Genomic DNA, 25649 nt, shown 5'->3' with positions numbered 1-25649 from the left:
AGTACTGAAGGATCAAGTTGTCTGTTTGTGGTAACTGATAATTTCCATTGTAAAGAATTTGCGAAAATGAACATGTTATCCATGGGAAACTAGAGTTTTACTCTAACAACAACAAAAAGTCTTTATAACACAAAAAAATTGCATTATACGCATCACTCTCCAAATAGATAGCTGTCACTTCTGCTGGGCATGTTGACATTTTCTGCAGGACATTTTAAGATTCCACTGCTTGGTTTCTGAGTGGCACAACACAGCTCACTCTCAGCATGTATCTTCTATAGGTATCTGACACTGGAAATGGAGTTCTGATTCCTGAGACACCCCCACCCCCAGGAGCCACAGCAGTACATTCTTAGTGGAATTAAAGGTCCTTTGAGTAACTTCTACTTTATGTAAGTAAAAAAAAGAGCAACCCAAAAGCTACCATGGTAGTAAATTAGCCTCGCATGTAAGGCCACAAAAGTTACTAACATGCTTTTTTCTTTTTTTTACTAGCCTGCTGGGGCTGGCAGAAAAAGGACAGGGCTTCATCATTTTGCAAGAGCCAGCTGCAGTTCTATACTAGGTACATATGACGTGTACCTAGTGTTCTCCCATTCTTCTACCAGCCTGCTCACTTGCCTGCATACAATTCCTTCTCACCTATGACTAAGATGCTAATGTCTATTATCAGCGACAGGGGCCAAATGTGCCCTTCCACACCGTCTACCTGGCCCTTGGGACTCTTGCCACGTCACCCCCCTCACTGGCCCTGCTCTGTACTTTCCTTGAGTAATTCTGCCAGGCTGGGGTGTGTCATTGATTTTTTATAATGATTCCCTGCTTGCTTGGATGGGGGGGGGGGGTAGAGAGCTGTGTGTAGAAACTAACCTTCTGTTCAAAGGCAAAATTTACATTCGTTGCTCTGCTCACTTTGTCTCCAGTCCCACCCAACCACCCACATACGGTCTCAGGAAGTTACCCAGAAAGGAATGCAGGCCTTACTAAATAATGGGCTGCAATAACCAGTACAATGGATTTTGGTGGGGAGCAGGAGTAATTGCTAATCTTACTTTACAGAGACAGTATCGTGGAGATTCATTAAAATGACTCATGGAGATATCTATCTGTGTTATCCTCTCTAAGTCATCTGTCTATAATCAGTACACAAAACTCTGAGCTTGACTGGTGTCTGTTCATATAAATTTTTAAGATCAGGCGTGTTTTCTATAGCAGAGCTTAATTTTTTTACTAAGTATGTATGGGAATATATCCATCCTTGGCTATATGGACATGCCATTTTCCTTACCAGTCAGAGCTCCTCCAAGACTTCCTCTTCTAAATGGTCTCCCATCTTCACTGAGTTGCCTTTTAAATTTCAGTGGCTTGCTGGGGCCAGAAGAAACTTCAGGGTTGCTGGATTTCCGAAATGGCATAGATGGAGGTGACAATATACTATCAAGCTGTAAAAAAAAAAAAAAGCAGAGATGCTGGAGTTAAAATCCATTCTCAACTTGAAATACAGGCAACCCCCATTTACATGGGGATTATGTTCATGGCTTCCACACATGTTGGTGGAACATGTGTAAGCTCACTCCGGCCACTTCCAGATTGTGGCGATCTGCACATGCACTATTGTGCATGCACTGAGGTAGCATAAAATGGTTGTTGTAAAAGATACCATTTGCATGTGTAAAAAAAAGAACGCTTGCTAGCTTCAGAGAACACCATATTGCCTTAAGCTATTCAAACAAGGAAAGAGATGGAATGCTAGCAAACCTTCATCTGCCCACAGGCGATATGTTCCCCATACGCGCACACACACTTACAAATGAAATTAAAAGCAATTTGAAGGAGGACTATCTGGTCATTGTTCACATCTCATTTTTGCACTTGGAAAGGGCAAGATAAAATACAATTAAATATAGTAAGTTTAGGTAAAGGTAAAGGGACCGCTGACTATTAGGTCCAGTCGTGGCCGACTCTGGGGTTGCGGTGCTCATCTCGCTTTACTGGCCGAGGGAGCCGGCGTACAGCTTCCGGGTCATGTGGCCAGCATGACTAAGCCGCTTCTGGCAAACCAGAGCAGCGCACGGAAACGCCGTTTACCTTGCCGCCGGAGCAGTACGTATTGATCTACTTGCACTTTGATGTGCTTTCGAACTGCTAGGTTGGCAGGAGCAGGGACCGAGCAACGGGAGCTCACCCCATCGCGAGGATTTGAACCGCCGACCTTCTGATTGGCAAATCCTAGGCTCTGTGGTTTAACCCACAGCACCACCCACATCCCAATGGTAAGTTTACATCATATCAAAAACCTACAAAGCCTATTTGAATTGAGATGACAAAATAAATGGCTGTGTAATGTGGAGAGATGCAACTCTCACACCACTTTCAATTATTTAAAAAATGCTGTCTGTCAGCTTTTGTTTGAGCTACCCCTGTCATGAATCTGGGTGCCAATACATTGGCAGCTTTATGTTTTCCAAATATTTCTCATTATTATTTGCCAATGCTAATCAAAAACTGTTCTGAATATACAATTAGTACAGTACTGTTGTTATTTCAGGATGAAAGCATAGACTGGCTATACTTAAGCCTTGTTCATGGAATTTTAACTGGTAGCTATATATGCAGAAAAGTTCAAAATGCAGGTGACCATGCAATAAAGTCTCATTGGTCCTTTGCTGCAGTAGGCTTCTCTACATGGGAATTGGAACTTTGAATGGGAGAAAGAGAGAAGAGCCGATAGAGGGAGAGATGTAACAATTATTATTCATAAAGGATAAAAACAATACCAAGGCAGGTTTGCAAGCAAGTACTTGTCTGCTAGCCTCAGGCAGAGTAAAAAAAGATTCCTAAATGTGGTGTCTGCTGCCTTAGAGCACCCAATTTGCAACAAATATCTAGTATGAGAATGTAGATATTTTATTTTTATTTTTTTAAGCTAAAATCCATTGAACATTCTCAGTATAAGCCTACTTTTTCTCAGTGGAGTATTTTTCCACCAGAAGTCTCCTGGTTTGTTTTATAAAGTAAAAGGTGATCACACCAAATTGCAACTAGTTAGGCTACATGACCTTATCTTTTGTGTAACATTTCTTGTCCCTGGACCAAGTCATTGCCAAGTGTGAAGTTGCCTGGAATGTTAGCAATTAACGTTCAGAGTACAATCCTGTGCGCACTTACCCATCAAACTTAACAAAGCTTACAACGTAAACACACATAGGGCCATATGTTATCTGACTATATGTTGTTTCCTTCACTAAGAGGGAGAAAATGGTATGGTTTTCATACAACTCTTTAAGCTTTACTATTGTTGCACACCGCCCCAATCTCCAAGTGGTGCAAGATTCCAGGGGTTCCAAGCACATACCCAGAGTTTCTGTTTGCTTTTGGAATGAGGTACAGTGGAGACTGTTGTGTCTTTGTAATATATGGTTTATTTATACATATATACAACCTGAGCCTCAGTATTAACACCCCAAGAGGTCTTTGCCACAACATTACAGTCAGAGAGAAATCAAACATTGCTTCCTCTCTCCAGCTTGCTGCTTTTCTTCTAACTTCTGAGTTGGGCTTGACTGCCTATAGAGCTATCAGATAGAATGCTACCAATAGGTTTTACATATATTTGGGGCCTATTGCTCCAGCCTAAAATATTAACCACATTACTTGTGGATACAGAAAGCTCGCCCAATTAAGCTCAACAAAATGGAACTTTCAATTCTACCTGAAAAAGCTACACACAGGGATTTCCTCTGTGTATTCTGTAGTACAGTGGTACATTGGTTTACAAACTTAATCCATTCTGGAAGTCCGTTCTTAAACCGAAACCATTCTTAAACCAAGGCGTGCTTTTCCTTATTAGTTAATGAGACCTCCCGCCATCGGTGTCCTTCCACCGTTCCGCTACCGTTCTTAGACCAAGGTAAAGTTCGCAAACCAGGACACTACTTCTGGTTTTGCGGAGTTCGTAAGCCTAATTGTTCATAAACAGGACTGTTCTTAAACCAAGGTACCACTGTATTTATAAATCTCATGACATAAACTTTTGCAATATATGCATAACCACCTATAGATGAAATTAGAATGAACTGGTCTCCATCCAGCAAAGTATAAAAACGTGTTTTCATGATATACAGACAAACATATTAAGAATATTAAGCTGGGAGGAATAACATCATGGAAACACACCACTGAATTTTCATATTCTGTTTTAAGCTCCATTTTAACTATATTGCAGCAAGAGATGGAAAAGCCACCAGATGGCACTACATAATTAACAAAATAGAAACAATTCTGTGTGTCTCAAAACTTACTGTATCTTAAACTAACACCAAGTGTATTTAAAAGACACACAAAATAAAGACTACACCCTCAGGGAGAAGAATTTGCATTGGCTATTTTGAATATTTGTAATAAAACAAAAATCTATTTAATTTTCCTCTTATACCATCCATTTCTCCATGAAATCAGTCTGTTTCCATCAACATAGCAGCACTATTTTTCTAGAAAAAAAGGGTGCCGGAACTCATCTTGTTCTCTTATAGTAACAGATTTGCCTGAAGAGAGTCTTTAGACCTCTTTTGCGCTTTCCATTTTTAAGTTTGGAATAGAGTACAGTGGTACCTCTAGTTACAAACCTGGAACTGTTCTGGAATAGAGTACAGTGGTACCTCTAGTTACAAACCTGGAACTGTTCTTAACTAGAGGCGTGCTTTCGCTAATAGGGCCTCTTGCTGCCACTGCACCGCCGGCACACGATTTCCATTCTCATCCTGGGGCAAAGTTCTCAACTCAAGGTAACTCTTCCAGGTTAGTGGAGTTTGTAACCTGAAGTGTTTGTAACTCAAGGTACTGCTTTGGAAGACAATAATCAGGCATCAGAACCACATGACCAGTCCAACAAAGTTGATGTTGAAGAATCATTGCTTCAACACTGGTGATCTTTGCTTCTTCCAGTACAATGGCGTAAGTTTGCCTGTCTTCCCGAGTGATGTATAAAAATTTTCAGAGAAACCGTTGATGGAATCTTTCAAGGAGTTGGAGATGAAGTTTATACGCGGTCCATGTTTCACAATCATATAGTAAGGTTGGTAGTACAATAGCTTTGTAAACAAGCGTTTTGGTTTCCCTGCGAATGTCTCAGTCCTCAAATACTCTGCACTTCAATTGGAAGAAAGCTGCACTCGTAGAGCTCAGGCAATGCTGGATTTTGGCATCAATGTCAGCCCTTGTGGAAAGATAACTGCCCAGGTATTTGTGGTGCTGCAAAGAGGTTGTTTTGTGCTTGTTGGTGTACCACTTTGTTTTTTTGGATTTTGGGTGATAGGCCAAACTTTTTGTAAGCTTCTGCAAAAATATTTAGGATGGTTTGAAGGTCATCCTCTGAGTGTGCACACACTATGTTGTCATCAGCATAATGAAGCTCTACAGTGGAAGTTATGGTAGCCTCACTCTTTGCTTTCAGCCTACTCAGATTAAAGAGCTTTCAATCTATTCAATATATGATTTCTATTCTGGTGGGGAGTTTCCCTTCAACAAAGTGTAGGATCATGGGAATGAAAATAATAAATAGAGTTGGGGTGATAACACAACCGTTTAATACTGCCTCGCAGTCTCCTGAGCAGACAGAGGTCTTGTCAGAGACAGTGTTGATGACTCCCAGACTGCTCATCCATGCTGAGGTGACTGGCTCTGGGTTAAAACCACTCCTCAAGAAACCCTCCCTGTATTTTGAAAATCTAAGTAAAGCCAGTTGCTAATCTCCCCTTCTTGGGCAAGGTTCTTGAGTGGGTGGTTGCAGACCAGATCCAGGCACTCGTAGAAGAAACTGATTTTCTAGCTCCATTTCAACTGGGATTTAGTCTCAGTTCCAGCACATATACTGCTTTGGACACCCTGAATGATGACTTCTGTCAGAAGAGAGATAAGGAAAATGTGCCCCTGTTAATTCTCCTCAACCTCTCAACAGCTGGCTGAGGAGGAGACTTAGGGGGAAGTGGAAGGCCCAGATTGACAGCTTTACCAGAGCCAGTCTTGCCTATAGGTTTCTCTGTTTTGTATTCTGTTTCCTCAAATAAAGCATCAACCTTACTGCTCATCTCTGAGCTTCCGTACTGACCTGTAGCTGAGCCAACCCTGATAACAGCTTGGGGGTCTTTCTGGATCCATTGCTGTTGCTTGAGACTCAGGTGGCTTCGGTGGCACAGAGTGCCTTCCATCAGCTTTGGCTGATAGCCCAGCTGTACCCCTACCTGGACAAAGATAACCTAACTTCCGTTGTCTATGCTCTGGCAATCTCTAAAGATTACTGCAACACGTTCCAAGGGGCTGTCTCTGAACATGGTTCAAAAACGCCAATCCTGGCCCAACTGCACTGGCTGCCAATTAGCTTCTGAGCTCAATTTGAAGTGCTCAAGGACTGCAATACCTCAAGGACTGCTTCCTGCCGTCCCGTTCCCCCCCCCCCCCATATCAACGAACCTGGGCCCTGCGATCATCATTTGAGTCCCTTTTTCATGGCCACACTTTCATGATCTCCCATCAGTCCCACCAGGTCCAAAGCCCACCAGCCACCACTGTCTTGGACCCTTCATATAATACCTTTCATACCACCCCATAATCCTATGGGAGAAGACTTCCTTTGGGAAAGCTACTCTATTTCTTAAGAATTCTCTTCCTTAGCCTGGTTAAATACCAGGAAAAAATAGAAAGGTTCCCTAACACAGAAAAAGTTAAGCATAATTTTTCAATGCTCTCAGAAAAATATTGAAAATGTAACTAATATTTATATTCCATAGAAATTATTTTTTAAACTGTTGAATGTCTTATGATAAACCAAATATATATAATTAGACAAATACTAATTTTAAATCAGCCATAATATATTTAGAATACTTTGTATTTATAAGCAACTATTAACATATTTTATATGCATCTCCATTGATTTAAACACTGGCTTATTTAAAAAGACAAAAAAATGTGACAGTTTCACAGCCACAGGGTAAAACCAGCAAGCTTGCTTTCAAAGTCACTTTCAATCTTAAGGAAAAGAAATTAAGCACATATTAAAGAGGCATTCATATTCATGGTTTGTTGACACCACCATCATTTGGTTAGTGAAAAATGCTTTAATCTACAAAAGAGAATATGTATTCTTGGGAAGGAGATATTGTATTTACCAGGAATACTAATGAAGTCACCTCAGTTTAGTTCATTTACAAAATCCATTTCTACTCTGTCACCAACACATTTCAAAGCTACCTAAAATGGCTTAATTCGATCAGATACTATGTAGGCTTCAGAAAGCTAATTGTTCATTCAGGTCTATGCACTTCGACCCAAGCTCAATTAGATCTCATTTTCTCCTCTGTTACATTAAAGTATAAAAATAAAAATACAAGCTAGCACATTTCTAATCCCAGAGTAAAAAATCTTGAGCTGGAAAACAATGGCTGTGTGCCTGTTCTTCTAGGACTTTTTCTTATCCTCTAGTTTTTCCCATTCCATCCAAGGGAGCTGGTGTTTGTCAACAGACAGATTTGCAGGTCATGTAGCCAGCAGGACTAAACCACTTCTGGCACAATGGGACACTGTGACGAGTGCCAGAGCGCATGGAAATGCTGTTTACCTTCCTACTGCACCAGTATATATTTATCCTCTTGCACTGGTATGCTTTTGAACTGCTAGGTGGGCAGAAGCTGGGACAGAGCAACAGGAGCTCACCCTGTCATACGGATTTGAACGTTTGACCATCAAGAGGCTCAGTGGTTTAGAGCACGGTGCCACCTATGTCCCTCTAGGGCTTCTAGTGCATCACAGCAGCTTTGCTTTTCCAGAGGATCTATTTGTTTCTGGATAATTATTTCTTGTAGAGATTTATTTCCTTTTGTTAGAAAAAGTTGCATTTAATATGACCTCTTGCTATAGTTTTAAAGGACTACTATTCTATATTAGCATTCATATCCTACGCTAGATCACTTCACATCATTCTCACAGCTTCCAAATGCACCTATGTAATAGATATCATAACTTTTCACTTACTTTCTCTGCAAGCTGTAGGCATGGGTAGTGTCCCATTTCACCACTTGAGGCGGAACAGGAACATGGTGCCCCACTGCCCCTGAAGCATCTCTTACCTCTCTTAACCTGGGTTGTGCAACAGCGCCTGTGAAATGGTAGTGGCGGGTTCTGCTGAGATCTTACTGAACTATCAGGAGATCTTGTGTGCTTCATTGAAATCTCAAAGGATTACAGTAAAATCTCTCAAGAAATTAGCAGAATACATTGCCAGCCCTGGTTTTAGGCATGCACTAAAATTTGGTGCCATGCTGGAGTTACCTAGCAAATGTACCTATGTCGCTAGCTTGCAGAAGTCTACCCAAAACAAATAAGACTTTGCAAGTGTTGCCTGACCCTCAATGGGATGATCACAGTTGCTCAGTGCTATATAATAAACGTATCTAATTAACCCCAACACCTATTTCCTTTTATAGAATACTAGATGTATCACCTATATATTTTATCATAATATAAATATAAACCATTCCTGGGGCAGATGGGGCTCATCAACCTGGGAAGGTAGCCCATCTAGGAGATGGAAAACTCTGATCCTAAACCTCCACTGCCCTGCGGGATATCTTTGGGAAAAGAAAACACTAAGGAGAAAACACTACACAAATCTGGAGCCCCTAATACAGCTGGATGGTGCCAAGCTGGTGCTGAACGTATTGCCCTGCTTTTTTTTGGGGGGGGGGGGAATGCATCAGTGAAGCCAAGAGGTGGGTCTGGCCACTTTGATGCTGCTAATGCAGCAGTTTGTCTTAACCCCCAGAGGCACACTTCATTGTCTCTTGACACAGATGGATGCCAACAACAATTACAAACATATAAAATACTGGTCAGGCTGTTAATATAATAAAATTGTGAGATCCAAACTCTGCAGCATTCCTATATATTTAAATAAATATATTAATTATTCAGGATGTTAAGACAAAGAATAGGAAAAACAAAGCACATGCAGCAGTAAGTGTTGTGCTATTAATTTCCTCATAACAGCAGCACAGCCTAAGGCTATGCCTCCAATGCTTATGCCCGTGTGAAAAAGCTAGGCAGAAGAGCAGGGAGGGAGTGACTGGACAGGTTTTAGAAGAAGATGCATCCTGGAGGATACAGCTCTCTTCATGTAGATTGTATACACCAAGGGGTTTCACTCTTCCTTATAAAAGATGCCATGTGATTGAGGCAAAAATATTCACTTTATTTATAAGGATGTGCATGCCTCTGGGAGTGTAGCTATCAAGTCATGAGAATAGACAAAGAGGACGGGGGGGGGGAGTTAGGCATAGAAAAAGCAAGTTTTCAATACTTTGAGGGACAGAATCATTTTAGTCAAGAAGATGCCAAGTAGAAGACCTTTCAGTTGTATGGAGCAGCAAGAGAAAATGGAGAGATTACAGAAAGATTTTAGGTTTGACCAAAAAAAAAAAAAAAAGCAGATGAAGTAAGAGGACAAATACAAACAAAGGTAGTTAAGTAATATGCAGTTAATGTAGTGGCCTTCCCTGTACATGTTTTGGACCTCAGTTCCCATTAGTCTTAGCCACCACTAAAACAAACATAATAACTAAAGGTCAGAGGCAAGAGGAATGCCTTAGAGCCACCCATGTTGCATGACACAATGGAATAAGCAGAATACATTGTGTTATATCATATCATTGCATTAATAGTGACCATAGTTATAGTATAATGCGGTCAGATATGTATTCCACAAGAGTTAATTAAAAAAAAGGGAAGGTGATATTCATGAAAAGTGGCAAGTAACATGAAAATATCCTCCCAGTACCACCGCAATTTCCTACCAAACATACAACTCACATCCCCTAAGTCAGCATCTGCCAAATCATGTTTAGTTTTTAAAAACATCAAACTGTACAAATCACTATGTTATCGTGGATTTATTTTCAGGAAGCAGTTTGTTTACTTAAAGTGCTTGCATAAGGAGCAAGTTTCCTTGGTAAAATTAGTGATGTTTTCTGTTTATTCTTACCTTTATTTCTCTTAAAGGAAAGACGTCATTTGATTTCCTTACTACAGCTACAACACGCTAAAAACAAAAAATCTACTATAAATTACAATGAATGAAAAAATAACCAACATGTAGAAGTACTTCATAATTTACTGTTAATACTATGTAATGCCAAGCATCAAGCTAGCAATAAAATAAAATAAATGATACAGGCATCTGAATAATGTATCATTTTCATATCCACATTTTTATCAAGTCATTAAAAATTTGTATTTTGCCTAGCTTATCAAGAGTTCTACCATAATCCTAGGACTCTCAAGAAACTGCACTTCCTTTCCAAATGAAAAAAGAAAACGAAATAATTTCAAGCCCTACAACTGTAGCTTGAAATAACAATAAAAAAAATTAAGTGAGTGAAGATTATGTACCAAGTGAAAGAAAAGATCATTTCCTATTCCTGATGCTCTCTGGGGAAGCCCAAACTCCTCTCTGATCAGGAAGCAGAACGAGCATTTCCACAATTACAGCAACAGGAAAGCCTGTCTGATCCCATCCCTAAGCCATAACAACACAAACCTGTAACATACTACCATCCTAGAAAACTATTTCAGAGAGAAACAGGACAGTCACATACTATACACCAGGGGTCAGCAAACTTTTTCAGCAGGGGGCCAGTCCACTGTCCCTCAGACCTTGTGGGGGGCCGGACTATATTTTGGGGGGGGGAATATGAACAAATTCCTATGCCCCACAAATAACCCAGAGATGCATTTTAAGTAAAAGCACACAACCTACTCATGTAAAAACACGCTGATTCCTAGACCGTCTGCAGGCCGGATTTAGAAGGCAATTGGGCTGGATCCAACCCCTGGGCCTTAGTTTGCCTACCCATGCTATACATCCATTCATCCTAGAAATCCTTAGCACAGTATGAACTAATCTTACATTTCCAGTGTGTGAAATACTTCCATGAAACCACTAGAAACGCCATTTACAAGTTCCCTAGTACAACAGTGATGACCATTCCTGGACTGAGAGCTTAACTACGATAGTTCAGGCAATGGTGACTTTAAAGTTGGATTACTGCAATGCACTCTATGTGGAGTTTCCCTTGCACTTGATCCAGAAGCATAATGCTTGATTCAGTGCATAATGCTAAAGGTACCTCGGGTTAAGAACTTAATTTGTTCTGGAGGTCCGTTCTTAACCGGAAACTGTTCTTAACCTGAGGTACCACTTTAGCTAATGGGGCGTGCCGCCACCCCACGATTTCTGTTCTCATCCTGAAGCAAAGTTCTTAACCCGAGTTACTATTTCTGAGTTAACGGAGTCTGTAACCTGAAGCGTCTGTAACCCGAGGTACCACTGTATTAGATACTAGCATTTTAAAGTTTCCCGCAATCCATTTAAGTATGATACCCCTGCTTTAATATGGAATAGAACACTCAACCTGTGAAATGATTTTAGATTAACATCAATTTGCTATTTCACAGCTCAAATGATTATATTCAAATAAATTTGCATAACTATTGTGCCCTTGAAGTATTGAAGGAAGTGCAAGCTATGATCACTTCAGAAACAAAAGTTACAACTCTTGTTGGAAATATCATTTTAAACTATTTTCCCCCATTCTATATATTACAGTAACATAGAATAAACTAGGCTAAAGAAGTAAGTTTGCCCTTAATTCCCAGTGCCACTAAATTAAAGCTGGAACTTTGCAAACAAATAATCAAGCTTTAAAATTGAAAATCTACTGATTAAGCAACTTAAAACTTTCAGCACTACTTATAGCACACTCATTAAAAGCCTGTTTACAGTAAATAGAAGTTATTACAGGATATATACCCTTGTACCCACACTTTCTTCAGTAATCTTTATTATTCAGCCATTTCAATAACCACATTACTTATTTACCTTAGATGGTGGGTGGTCGCGGACCAATTCCAGGCATGCCTCGAGGATGCAGAGCATTTGAACCCCTTCCAATTGGGTTTCAGGCCCCATAATGCAACTGAAACCACATCGGTCACGCTGGTTGATGATTTCCAGCAGGCTAGGAACAGAGGTGAAAGCTGTTCCCTGGTTCTTCTGGATTGCTCAGCGGCTTTCCATACTGTCGACCACTAGGCCTGGGCAATGTATCAATATGTTGCCCAGGACCAGTATGAGAATCCGACCATGATGGCTGCTTCACCCAGTGGTATATAATGAGTGAAACCACCGCCACCTCTGCCACCAGCGCCCCTAAGGAGAAATGAACTGCAGCCAGGCACTGGTGGCAGAGACTAAGGAGTGGCAGCAGTTTCACTCGCAATATACTGCTAGGTGAAAATGCCATCACACTCTGGCCATCATACAACTGAGGGAGGAACAAGCTACACTGACCTCTGGCAATGGCGTTACATCCAAACTATGGACTGCACAAACTTGATCATGAACAAAACTTCCCTTCCAATTGTGGTTTGTTTGAAGTGAAAGAAACCACAATCCCCAATTCAGATATGATGCTAAGCAAACAATAATGGGTTGTTGTTCTCACTCATGCTAAGCAGGAGCCGTCTAAGATCAACTACTATCATAATGTGCCAAAGTTAAGAGAACTGTGTAAATGTACAAGTGTGCAAGAGCACAATCCTACAAATTCACTCCACACACTATAAGAGTGAAATTAGCACAGTGCTAATAGTAGCTTCAGGACCAGGATTTTCATTAGGACCACAGCAGGGGAGAAAAGGGTAAGTTCTTTCTCCCTTCTTGAGGCAGCCTCAATTCTGATCAGGCTGCCTACACCTACTGTTTTGACTTTTTTAAAATGAAGATGTAATGTAACATGTACTTTAGCCCTAAATTAGAACCACATCAATTGCAGCTTTACACGGTTTATTCTCAGCAAGGCACATTTCCACAGCAAAACACACACATTAAGCAGTTGGAATTATCTCTGTGCAAAGTAAGATTTTAGATTCCCCAGAGCAGTTTTGAGGAACACAAAAAGAACAAACATTGGAAATTTTTAACTCTACTGAATGTTACAAGCTATGGAAGAAATAAGTTTTACAAAATGCTTTAAACTATTGCAATAACCACTGCAATAAGTAGCAACAAAATGTGTTTCCAGTATAATGAAACCTCTTCAACCTCAATGTATGTCATGCCAGACTTTATAAATTCTATGTAAACAAAACAAAACACAACCAGAAGCATATATAGTACTACAAGCAATATCCATCAGTTTAAATTCCAGCTGTAGGTGAACTGCAATGCTATAGAATTCACCATGTCTCTTTTTTATATACCGTATTTTTCGCCCCATAGGACGCACCGGCCCATAGGACGCACCAAGTTTTTTGGGGGGGAAATAAAGGGAAAAAAATTATTTTCCCCCCCAGGTGCTTGCGGGGCCGGCAGCGGGGAGAAGCGCTCTTCTCCCCGCCGCCCGCCTTCAGACCAGGTCCGGGTACAGCGGGAAGACGTGCTGCGCCTCCCAGCTGTCCCTGGAGCTTGCAGGGCCGGCAGCGGGGAGAAGTGCTCTTCTCCCCGCCGCCCGCCTTCAGACCAGGTCCGTGGACAGCGGGAAGACGCGCTGCGCCTCCCAGCTGTCCCCGGAGTTTGCGGGGCTGGCGCTGGGGCTCTCCTGAAGCCTGGAGAGAGAGAGGGGTCGGTGCGCACCAACCCCTCTCGCTCTCCAGGCTTCAGCGAAAGCCTGCATTCGCCCCATAGGATGCACACACATTTCCCCTTCATTTTTGGAGGGGGAAAAGTGCGTCCTATAGGGCGAAAAATACGGTATTCACATTTTAGAAGAGGCCAGTTATTTTGTACTCTGGTATCTCTACTCAAGTACAAAATATAAAGTGATGATTGGCCCTTAGTATTCTAGACAAAAGCCTTGCCATGAAGCAGGCTTGTTTTCTAGCTTCCTAGTGACTTCCAACAACCATTCAACATGAAAGCATTTATTTCTGTAGTGCTGTTAATCCCTTCAAGGTATAAAACAAACATTCCAGATTTATGCATTACTATTATGTTATGTCAAACATTATGTTAAAAAGATCAGTTCCATTTATAAAACATGACAGCTGTGGTTTCATTAACATTAAGAAGCTGTTTTAATGACTCAGGATTTGATTGTAAAGATTAAAAACATAAAGATTAAAAATTAAAAATTTATGAAACTTAGAATTAGAGCTCATCTACTCCTTCCTCCACAACAAAGGACTCAACTTTTTAAAAATAAGTTCTATTAAAAATCAATTTGGTCTGTCTTATCCCTCAAAGTATAACTTCTTCCCATGTTGTCACGTCTGCTAACCACAAGAAGCCAAGTAACTCAAACTTTAGATCAGCATAGTTGACCATATAATCTGTAAATAATTTAGAGCTATTTAAATTAAAACAGGACAGCTATTTAAGGCCTTTTTTGAACTTTGACAATTGAGAAAGTTCTCACTTTAGGATATTTAAGGAGGCCTGGACATTTATGTCCCAGTGCTCATACCAGTGACATTTGCTGAATTTTTTAAATTTATTTTTTTGTTACAACTGCGCCCCAAGTTCATTGTTGCGATTTCCCCCCTCTTACTAGATAATGAATGTGTATCTGGCAATTTTGTACAGGAGCACTGACCAAACCACAGTATAAAGGAACATAAAAGGTCTTCCAGCCTAATTTTAGAAGCAAAACATGCATATTTGCTAGTAAAAATTAATTAAGAGTTAGTACCTTTTGGAGCAGGGACGCGGGTGGCGCTGTGGGTAAAAGCTCAGCGCCTAGGGCTTGCCGATCGTATGGTCGGCGGTTCGAATCCCCGCGGCGGGGTGAGCTCCCGTCTTTCGGTCCCAGCTCCTGCCCACCTAGCAGTTCAAAAGCACCCCTAAGTGCAAGTAGATAAATAGGTACCGCTTTATAGCGGGAAGGTAAACAGTGTTTCTGTGTGCTGCGCTGGTACCGGCTCGCCAGAGCAGCTTCGTCACGCTGGCCATGTGACCCGGAAGTGTCTCCGGACAGCGCTGGCCCCCGGCCTCTTAAGTGAGATGGGCGCACAACCCTAGAGTCGGACACGACTGGCCCGTATGGGCAGGGGTACCTTTACCTTTACCTTTACTACCTTTTGGAGCTATATACGCAACTGTATATATCCAAAAGCTTACACATTACCCCATCATAAAATTGGCAATGTTCCTCCACTATAAAAGGACCTACTTACAGTCTGCTATGTATTTATTGTGCCTATAGTTCCTCTTTTGTCAGAGAAGTTTGCTGCTAGCATGTCATCACTTTCTTAGATGTCACATGAGAGTCATAGTCCACAAAGCTCTTCACTATTGCTATTGCTGCCATTCTACTTAGCAATGGAGCTAAATGGGATACTTAGAAATATGGCATCTATTAAATATCATCTGCCTTGCTGAGGGGCAAAACATTCAGACTTCACTGAGCGCATTGAACCAGGGGACGCTTACAATATAACAAGAATTATTGAAAACGGACAAAGCTGGAGGCACTCACACATAGGAAATATCGTAGTTATCTAGGAACCATCACAACAGTAAATCATATGGCCTCTAGCAAGCAAAGATTCCCAGAAATCCATGTGAAAGGGCTTAGAGGTAGAAACAATTAAATGACTCTTCCATTACTTTTAAGCACAATTAAGTGTTGCATACCAAGACACAATAATAAATTATACTGGCTTTTCATCGCAGAACATGGGCTCTTATTTTACCTTTTAATTGTCTTTATTGACAGTGACAGCAATAGAAATGATAAATTAATATTCCTGTTTTTTTTTTGTTTCACCCACCGATCTCTCAAGCTACTTCCAGATGATTAGCCTTTAGCTCTACCCAATCATTACACTTCCACTGTAAGCTAATTTTGCTGCATTTGCAGCACCATAATGACCTCCATGGGGCGCAAGCCTGGGCGGTGTGTATGGAGGTCCTGGACCCAGATGACAAGACCCCACTCTCAGCCCCACTGATGTGGTACAAAGGAAAGGAAAGGAAAGCTTGGCTGCAGGAGTTGCCAGAAGGAGGCATACAAGATGCCATCCACAAAAGATGCATGCACACGAAAGCTTATAGCCAGAACAAACTTAGTTTGTCTCTATGGTGCTACTGGACATTTTTTTAAAAAAAATTAATTTATTTTATCAGAATATATGTACATCACATTATGTTCTAGCCACACTAATCAACATGACACAGCTGCTGTACATGGAGCCATCTGAAGCTCAGCACATTCAATATAATGACCAATGCCATCTTATGGTTACTTTTTTTATAAATAAAAAAATTAATTATTACCTAAAACAGTTTTCCCAAATATATATTGTTATTAGCTATGCCTATGAAATTGTGTATTGTATGTTTTAAAGTTTCAGGTGTTTTTATTCATTTTATATATATTTTAGATTTATTTTTAATTGTATCATTTTATCACTTTGGTTTGCCACCCTGGGATCCTCTGGGAGAAGGGTAGGATAATAATTTAATAAATGAATGTTCAACACTTTCCTCCTACACTATTTCCCTCAAAACTAGCATAATAGTACGTATATGTTCCCTTGCAAATCAAATGAGAACTTTGCTGGGATTTATAGATCACTTTCTTCTCTCTATAGCTTTTTTTGGAGGGGGAGGGAGACACTCCACTGAAAAATATTGTGGCCTGAAAAAATGAAATAGTGCCCAGATTATGTAATATCTGATCCTTTTTAAGACAATCTTGATTTCAATTTGCCCTTTAAAAAGGCAAGACCAGTGGGATTTCAGAACCACTGCACACTGCCACTGAATACTAATGGCAACCTGCCACTGACTTTCAATTACAGCTGAAATCACAAACTAAGTAATGCTTGTTTATAAGAGAAAACTAAAAAGTCTGTTACAGAGATTTTGGAGGAAAATGAAGTAGGTCACAAAACAAAGATTTCAAACATATTTATACCATAGTGAAGCAGTTTGTGTCATAAGAGAAACTGAATATTAACCTCAGACACTGTTTCTCAATGAAGTCCTACTCACAGTTAGACCGATTGAAATCAATGAGCTTAAAGTTACTTAAGTCTACTGAATTTAATGGAGCTCTTCCAAGTATGACTAATGTTGGGTATCACTCAAAACGTGACAGGTTTTTAAAGTCCCTATCAGACTTGCTTCTCTAAAGCCAACAGAATAACTTAGGAACATAGGAAGCTACACTATACTTAAACCATAGGTTTATCTAGATCAGTATTGTCTGCACTGATCAACAGTAGCCTTCCAGGTTTTCAGATAGGTGTCCCTCCCTGCCTTATCTAGAGATGCAGGAGATTAAACCTAGGACCTAAATTGCTCTACCAATGAAATATGGTCCTTCTCTCAAGTTTGTTTTGGTTGTTTGTTTGTTTGTTTTGGGGGGGGGAGAGAAGCCAAACAATAAAACCTGCCAAAGTAATTTCTAAAACATGGAATCTCGAAAAAGGATGCATAAAGTGTTTGTCTTACTCCGCCATTAAGTTCACAGGGTGATGCTGGTACAGTCACAATTTCTCATTCTAATTTACTTCACAGTATTGTTGAGAGGATTAAATGAGGAAAGAGCAACCATGTGTGCTGCCCTGATGCCATGAATGATTTAAAAAACTCTCCTGTAAATGTTATCAATGTGTCTTACCCACTGGTTATACTTGCTTATTTACCCCTGAATACCAATTTGCCCCAAAGTTTGACAAATAAATAATTTGTCATAAATAAGGCTGGCTACCAAACTCTGGTCCTAGCACCAGTTTTTAAAAGACCAATTAGATGCCAAAAACTGATCTGGAAATCAGAAAGAGCTGTCGAAAAACCAATTCAGTGTATGAATAAAACAAGTAGAAGACAACACATAACTAATACACACAGCTGTCACAGGCTCAAATTATTGGGCAAATACCTACAGAAAGAAGTATAACAAAGAGAACAGTAAACTTCCACTAAAATAAATGATTACAATATAGTTTTCTTCATTTATGCCAAGTGTCCAGAACTGCAAATATTAGATGGTGGGGGTGGGGTGGGATTTTCTTATGGGAACAGAATGACTGATGACCCAGCAGATGGGAAAGAGATATTCTAGTCTAACATTTGGCTCAGAACAATCCTCTGCTGTGTTGTCTGCTGTCAGTGCTCTACATTTTATAAAACAACACATTAGTTAGCATTTTTTCAAATGCAATTCTGCCCTTAACACCACTTACATCTTTCTCGGCTGGGCAGGGGAATTGAGTCAGTATGTCAATTCTGCCAAAGTTTCTGTTCTGCTTCCTCCTCATTATCACACCAACACAATGGTTTTTTAAATGGAAGAAGGTGCTACATGATACTACATCAAGGGATGAGTGTCTAAAGGGCTGTATAAACTTCTCAAACTTATTAAATGTTGTCACCCAATAACTGAGACAACACTGCAGAATAAAATGTAAAGTCTCCACTATACTGTAACTGGTTTCAGGTGGCAAGTATGATCACTTATAAATAGCATTATTTTAGAAGCGCAATTGTTCTGGACTAAAACCGTGTATGAATCATACTGCTCTAAATCAGGTAAAAGGTAAAAAAGGTAAAGGACCCCTGGACGGTTAAGCCCAGTCAAAGGCAACTACGGGGTGCAGTGCTCATCTCGCTTCAGGCCAAGGGAGCCAGCATTTGTCCAGGCAGCTTTCTGGGTCATGTGGCCAGCATGGCTAAACCGCTTCTGGCGCAACGGAACACCATGACGGAAGCCAGAGTGCACAGAAACGCCATTTACCTTCCCACCGCAGCAGTACCTATTTATCTACTTTCACTGGTGTGCTTTTGAAATGCTAGGTTGGCAGAAGCTGGGACAGAGCAACGGGAGCTCACCACCACCACATGAATTTGAACTGCTGACCTTCCAGTCAGCAAGCCCAAGAGACTCAGTGGTTTACCCCAACTTGAAGGTGATGGCCTCTTCCATGATTGAGAATTCCATGAACAATACAGAACAGCAGCAGCTAGTCTGCGAGTAAGACCTGAACCTCACTTAAAATGACCTCTACCAAGATGCAGGAAGTTACTGTACTCTGGAATCAGTACTGGCTGGTAACTGGTGTACTCTGATAATGTTGAAGCTTGCTTTCCTTATGCTGGAAAGTCTGGGGGAACAAAGCACATGCACATGTGGTGGGGTTGCCCTACACTTTCTGTATTTTGGTAAGAGATATTTCACAAAGTTTTTGACATCACTGATCAAAACTTAGAAACTGGATCCAGCAGTAATAAATTTGTCTTTGGACATTGATCTCAGTCGTGCATACAATTTTAGAGTTCTTTCTCCTTGTTGCAGTGTGACCAATTTGATATACTGAATGAACCTTGGTGTTTTGCTACCTTAACTAGCTATTTAATTTGTCCTGTCTGACTAGGGGGCTTTCCCTTCTGCTCTGTCAGTCTTATTTTGCTGTAATGTATCTCCATCCTCACTCACAAAATCCTTACTCACCAAAACTGTGACAAACCAAGATGTGTGTGTTACCTTTCTCTAACAATACTTCGGAATTTCCTTATACAGTGGTACCTCGGGTTATATATGCTTCAGGTTACAGACTCCGCTAACCCAGAAATAGTGCTTCAGGTTAAGAACTTTGCTTCAGGATGAGAACAGAAATCGTGCTACGGCGGCGCAGCAGCAGCAGGAGGCCCCATTAGCTAAAGTGGTGCTTCAGGTTAAGAACAGTTTCAGGTTAAGTACGGACCTCCGGAACGAATTAAGTACTTAACCTGAGGTACCACTGTAGTTTCAAAATTTAACAATGTCTTAAACCAGTCCCAAGAATTATTACATTTCTCAGTTTCTGTTGCATTTTTTTCTTTTGTACTTTATTCAAACATTAGATCCAATTCCTTCAGTATTCGTAGTATCAATGTCTATTTTGTTAAAATGCTGCTAATGTAGTTGTTTGGTACTCAGATTACAAGAGAACAAGCAAAGGAGCACTGATAACATTGAAGTATATTTATGAAGTCGTTTGACATAGCAATTTATTTCAACCCAGGTGTTCTTATCTCAAGTTGCACACCACCATAAAACTTGAGAATGTCACTGTTATACTCAACTATGCATGCACACATTGTTAGTTTTTACAAGATGCACTGTGAAAATGAACTTGAGATGAACATTTTTAAGTAGGAGCTACATACATCTTCAACAATCATAAAGCGCTGTAATAAACATAGAACTATAAACATCAGTTAACTATGGATTTTAAAAACAATGCAGTATTTTAAAAGTGATATGACATTTTAAAATGTCAGAGCATGCCATGTGGAAAAGTACAAGGAAAGTGATGAAAAGACAACTTTCATGTGTGTGATTTTATAAAACTCTTTCATGAGTGTGGTTTTATAAAATCCTTTTTATAAAATACCAAAAGTTAGAGCATTTATACCAGGACTGGGGAACTTGTGGTGCTCAAAATACTGCTGGTGTACAGCACCAGCATCCCTGACAATTGGCCATAATGGCAGAAACTGGTGTTAGTTAGAAGGAAATATCATCTGGAGGGTCAGAACTTCCTCATCTCTGATTTATATAACTGTCACTAAGATATTTGTAGGAGAGACTATGTATTCCCCCCAGTGGCTGCTTGATAGAATAAATACCACTGCAGTCTATTGGGTGCTACGTACAATTGTATGAGCTATTACTGATAACTACTAGAAGTTCACACAGGCTTCATATTCACTTAAAATAGCAGAAAAGGTTATTTACTTGCAATGCAATTCCATTCATGTCTATTCAGAAGTAAGTTACAGAAGTAAGGTCAATGGGATTTACTCCCTGATAAAAAGTGTATAAGACTGTAACCCAAGGCATTCCATTGCTACCAAACATTCAAGTTGGCCACTTATGAAAAAAATCTAAAGCAACACCGATGGCGTTGTTACTTTGGTCCCTTTTCTTTTCTATATCTTGTAAGGTAGAGAATAAGCTGTGTTTATTTAAACACATGGGCTTATTTTTCTGTAATCTTTGTTTAGAACTAATTATTTTATCATATTTGTATCCCATCAATCCTCCAAGGATCTAAGGATGGTATACATGAGGTTATCCTATTGTATCCTTATAGCAAGTTGAAAGTTAGAAACCGGATTTTACAACAACCATCCAAAGCAAGCTTCATCGCTCAAAGGGATATTAGGGCCAAGCTCTCGCAGTCCAAGTCCATCTACTATACTATACTTCAGTGTAACAAAAAGAGAGGTCGCCCCTCAGGAAGCTTGTAGTCAAACATTTGACACAGAAGCAAGCATGAAATAGGCAACAAATAGAGGAAAGGAATTTGGAGTAACATTGTTGGGGAAATAAATATATGGATGCAAATTCACTACATTTGCTAAGTAAGGAATGTGCCTTAATCAGCCCAATATGAATTTGCTATTCTGATGTTAAACACTATCTACCACCAAACTCTACCAACAATTAGAGCAACCTGCCTGAAGTTCTGTCTAATTGCTCTTCTCCTTACAGATAACAAAATAGAGCGGAACACGGAAACGCATCACTTTAAATAAATTTTCAGCCTCTAACGTTGCAGAAATGCAGTGTTTGAGCAGGTAATTAGATCTAATAGATTGAAATCATGCCAACGCCTGCAGTTAGAGCTCCAAAGAAAAAGTATTTCAGCTGTCACAGTATTAGTGATCCTTCTAACTAACTAGTGACAGCTCTAGAAATAAGGCAGCTTTGTAGTTTTCAGTGTGGTTTAAAAAAAATATGCAGTTGGGTTTTCTTTCCAGTGTGTAGTAATAAATGAGATATGGGTTGGCAACAGATAAAAGAAAATCGTTAACAAATCTAGAATGCAATTACAATCAAATTCAATATTAAGGGAAATAGATGATGTTTCACACACAAAAATAAGCAAACGTGCAAAAAAAAACCCAACAACAACTGTTAATTTCGTAAAGGATGCATTTTATGAAATGACATCTGGAAATACCAGTTAGTGTACTACATCAAAAGGCAACACTTTTTGGTGATCACAGACATTAAGTGACAGATCACTGTGTTACTTGGTAATGCCAGGGTCCTATGTGTTAGGTCCTCCCTTCCTATAGAGCATACATACAACCCAAATCTACACAAGTGGGAAACCACACACTGCTTTTCTTTTAATCTTCCTAGATACAAGGAGCCTCTTGAGTTCTCACTATCATTGGTCTTCCCAATTCTCATTGAGACATTTTCAAAGCTACAGTGAAGACCACATAGGGATGGGGGAAGTTTGCCACCCTGCCTCAAGCTGGTAGCCACCAATATTAAAAACAGGGAGCAAGTTTTGCCCCGCTTCAAGAGAATAACTACTGAAACTGCAACTAATCCAGAATGCGGCAGCTAGACTGGTGACTGGGAGTGGCCGCCGAGACCACATAACACCAGTCTTGAAAGACCTACATTGGCTCCCAGTGCGTTTCCAAGCACAATTCAAAGTGTTGGTGCTGACCTTTAAAGCCCTAAACGGCCTCGGCCCAGTATACTTGAAGGAGCGTCTCCACCCCCATTGTTCAGCCTGGACACTGAGGTCCAGCGCCGAGGGCCTTCTGGTGGTTCCCTCACTGTGAGAAGTGAGGTTACAGGGAACCAGGCAGAGGGCCTTCTCGGTGGTGGCACCCACCCTGTGGAATGCCCTCCCATCAGATATCAAAGAAATAAACAACTATCTCACGTTTAGAAGACATCTGAAGGCAGCCCTGTTTAAGGAAGTTTTTAATGACTGATGTCTTAATGTATTTTTAATCTTTTGTTGGAAGCCGCCCAGAGTGGCTGGGGAAACCCAGCCAGATGGATGGGCTATAAATAACAACAACAACAACAACAACAACAACAACAACAATAATAGCTTTATAAGTGCTTACAAATTCATTTTTCACATACAGAGCAAACATTTTTTCAGACACTTGCTGATATGCTGAACCACACATAGCATGTGATTTTTCAAAGGGAAGCCGCCTCTGGCTCTTCCACCTCAGAGGAAAGAGGACTACTTTTCCAACCACACCACCAAACATCTCTGTCACCCAATCCCCTGTACTCAGTATGCTGGGCACTGCTGGTACCAACATTAGTCCAATGAAAAATCACACACTACAAGGTGGTGAAGAGGAAGAGGCAGCACTGGATGCGCAGTGGCAGAGATGCCAACCTGAAAATAGGCAGAGGATCACTCATGGTCCGCAGATTACTGTTTGAGGAAACACTGGCTGACACTATTATAGCAACTTATACAGTATTCATCTATCTAGCGTTGCACCATTTCTCTGAAAGAGTTGTGTTGCTATTTGTGGATGCCATGACTTTTCAAAGACCTTATGTTCAAACCCAGGGCTCACCTTTAGCCCAAACATGAATTAATGGACCAATTTTTAACTTTTTTCCACTCTGTATATGGTATGGTTGTGATGCTCTTGGTGCTAACCCACCTTAGGTCAGACTGCAAGCCAACAGTTAAAGATTCATGTTTTAATGCACTCTTCTATTACAGAATTCCTTTCTTAACAACACAGTCCTTGCCACTTAAAGGCAGCAGAAGCATCATAGCAGTTTTAAATGAAATATGCGCCACAGCAGATATAAAGACAAATGGCTTCTATATATACTGGCAAACTGAGATTTATAGAAATGTTATGAGTCTGATTTTAATTTATGAGACTTATGAGCAAATAATTCTCATTATGTGTTCTTCCACTTTTAGTACTGGCCCCTAGTACTGGGATTTGATCACTGCATTTGGACATAACAACTCAGACTCCCCACCCCTCCCCTGGAACTGCCACATGGCATTGAACACAAGCTTCTGCTTCCATTTTACATTAGCTGTAATTTAGTATGTTGCCCATCGTCTAAAGTGCAGTTATTCTTAATTATGCTTAATGAAAACAAGCCTGGATCATAAACAATATTTGAAGTTGGCTGGCTTCCATTAAACTAAGTTAAAATTAAACACAGTTTATCCAGGTGAGGAAAACACAGCAAACTACAGTTAATCAAAAAGAAACACTAACTCCTTTTCACTGCCACATCTTACAGGAGGGGAAGAGCACAAACATAGGAGAAAGCTAGACTTGTTCTCATGTCAAACTATGACTAAGAACCAATCCAGACAACGCCTTACTTTTTCACAGACTTCCTACTAATATTGGGCAGGTCCAACAGTTTTTCCTTAACTATAAAAAGTTTGAGAGCTCCATTTAAAGTCAGAAATAGCTCTGTTCTACCTGAGTAGATATCCATTTGTTTATCCACTGCATATCATAGGCCAAGCATAGCATACGCTTAAGGTTCAATTTCAACCATGAGCAAATTTGCTGACTGCAACAAAGCTGTGGAACAATACATGATAGCAATGTACACCAGAAACCTAACTGCAAAGTGACCTGGAATAATTAGTGAAGACAGTATAAAATTATATACCTAATTTAAAAAAAAACTGCTAATGTACAAAATGAAGCGGTGAAGTATGGCATCAGCAGTCACTTTCTCAAAAATAAAACCAGATTCTATTGCTGTCCCATTATTTTATCTATTCTAAGCTTCTTACGTGACATGATTAACATTCATTGGCCATTCTGAAAATCAGAGAGTGTAAACTACAAAAGGAATCTGAAAGTATACATCACCTAAGACACTTGTCACTAAAAAGTATTACCAGTAGTTGTGAAAGTGCTCACACTTCACCTTAAGCTACATTTTCTCATACACATGCTATTGACACATGCTAATTTTATTAATTTGGACATATCATTTTTCAAAATTCAGATATGAATGCATGTAGACTGAAGTGTGTGAGCACTTTCACCCAATAGATCACTTGCAAAATCACCCATTATTCCATAAAACTATGCTGTTTAGTTCTTCCAAGATTACTGTCAGCTGTAAGCAAAGTATGTAATGCTTGACACCGAGTTCACACCCTAGCAGCTATAATATCCAGAAGCAAATCCACAGGAAAAGAAGTTTTTCTGCTCTGGTATAGACTTAAGTTACTAGCAGTGTTTGAAGCTCCCATTGTTCTAGATGCATTTTGCGACAGGAAACTTCATTAGTGCAAGCAATTTCTGAGCTCTGGATGCAGTACTGCACCTAAGATTTCAGATTAAAACTGCAGAGTAGAAGGAAAGAAGGACCTTTTACTTCCAGCTACTCTCTGAAGACTGGGGAAGAGACCCTCTTAAGAATATTAAGGGGGTGGACAGGGGAAGAACTAGACGATATGAAAAATGAACATAAATGAACATAATATTTCAGCTGCAGTGCCATTTGTTTTCAGCTTTGTACTCTTGTTATTAAAAAGTGCTCCTAGACATTCCATTGTTGTGCCCATAACCTAGGTTTAAGGTGCCATTTAGCTCCTAGCTTTCATATCTCAGTTTCTAACACTGGTTACTAGAAACAGATATTGGGACTACCTGTCTGCAAACACTACCTACCTACCCACCCTAGCACTATGCACCTGCTCAGGACCATTTCCTAGTGTTTCCGGCTTTGAGCCCCTAGCATTTAAGAACAGATGCCAAGAAGGAGCACTGGCATAAACTAAATCCTGTTTCCCTACAATGTCAGCCCTTCTCTAGAACAGAGGGAAGC

The 25649-nt window shown here is 40.2% G+C and overlaps 1 protein-coding gene across 13 annotated transcripts in view; it reads right to left on the bottom strand.

Moving 5' to 3' along the window:
* The window catches only part of MAST4 (microtubule associated serine/threonine kinase family member 4), a gene marked incomplete at its 5' end in the record, with an annotated part of 200946 nt that overhangs the window by 173352 nt on the left and 1945 nt on the right, over nucleotides 1–25649 (bottom strand). For all 13 annotated transcript variants that reach the window (XM_083575989.1, XM_083575973.1, XM_083575986.1 and 10 more), the window contains one exon: nucleotides 1289–1442. In XM_083575989.1, coding sequence (XP_083432115.1) covers nucleotides 1289–1442 — 154 coding nt within the window. The remainder of the gene's footprint in view (nucleotides 1–1288; nucleotides 1443–25649) is intronic.

Source organism: Podarcis filfolensis (assembly GCF_964270895.1).
Source record: "Podarcis filfolensis genome assembly, chromosome: 11".
Lineage (NCBI taxonomy): Eukaryota > Metazoa > Chordata > Lepidosauria > Squamata > Lacertidae > Podarcis > Podarcis filfolensis.
This window is presented reverse-complemented; position numbering and strand designations above follow the sequence as displayed.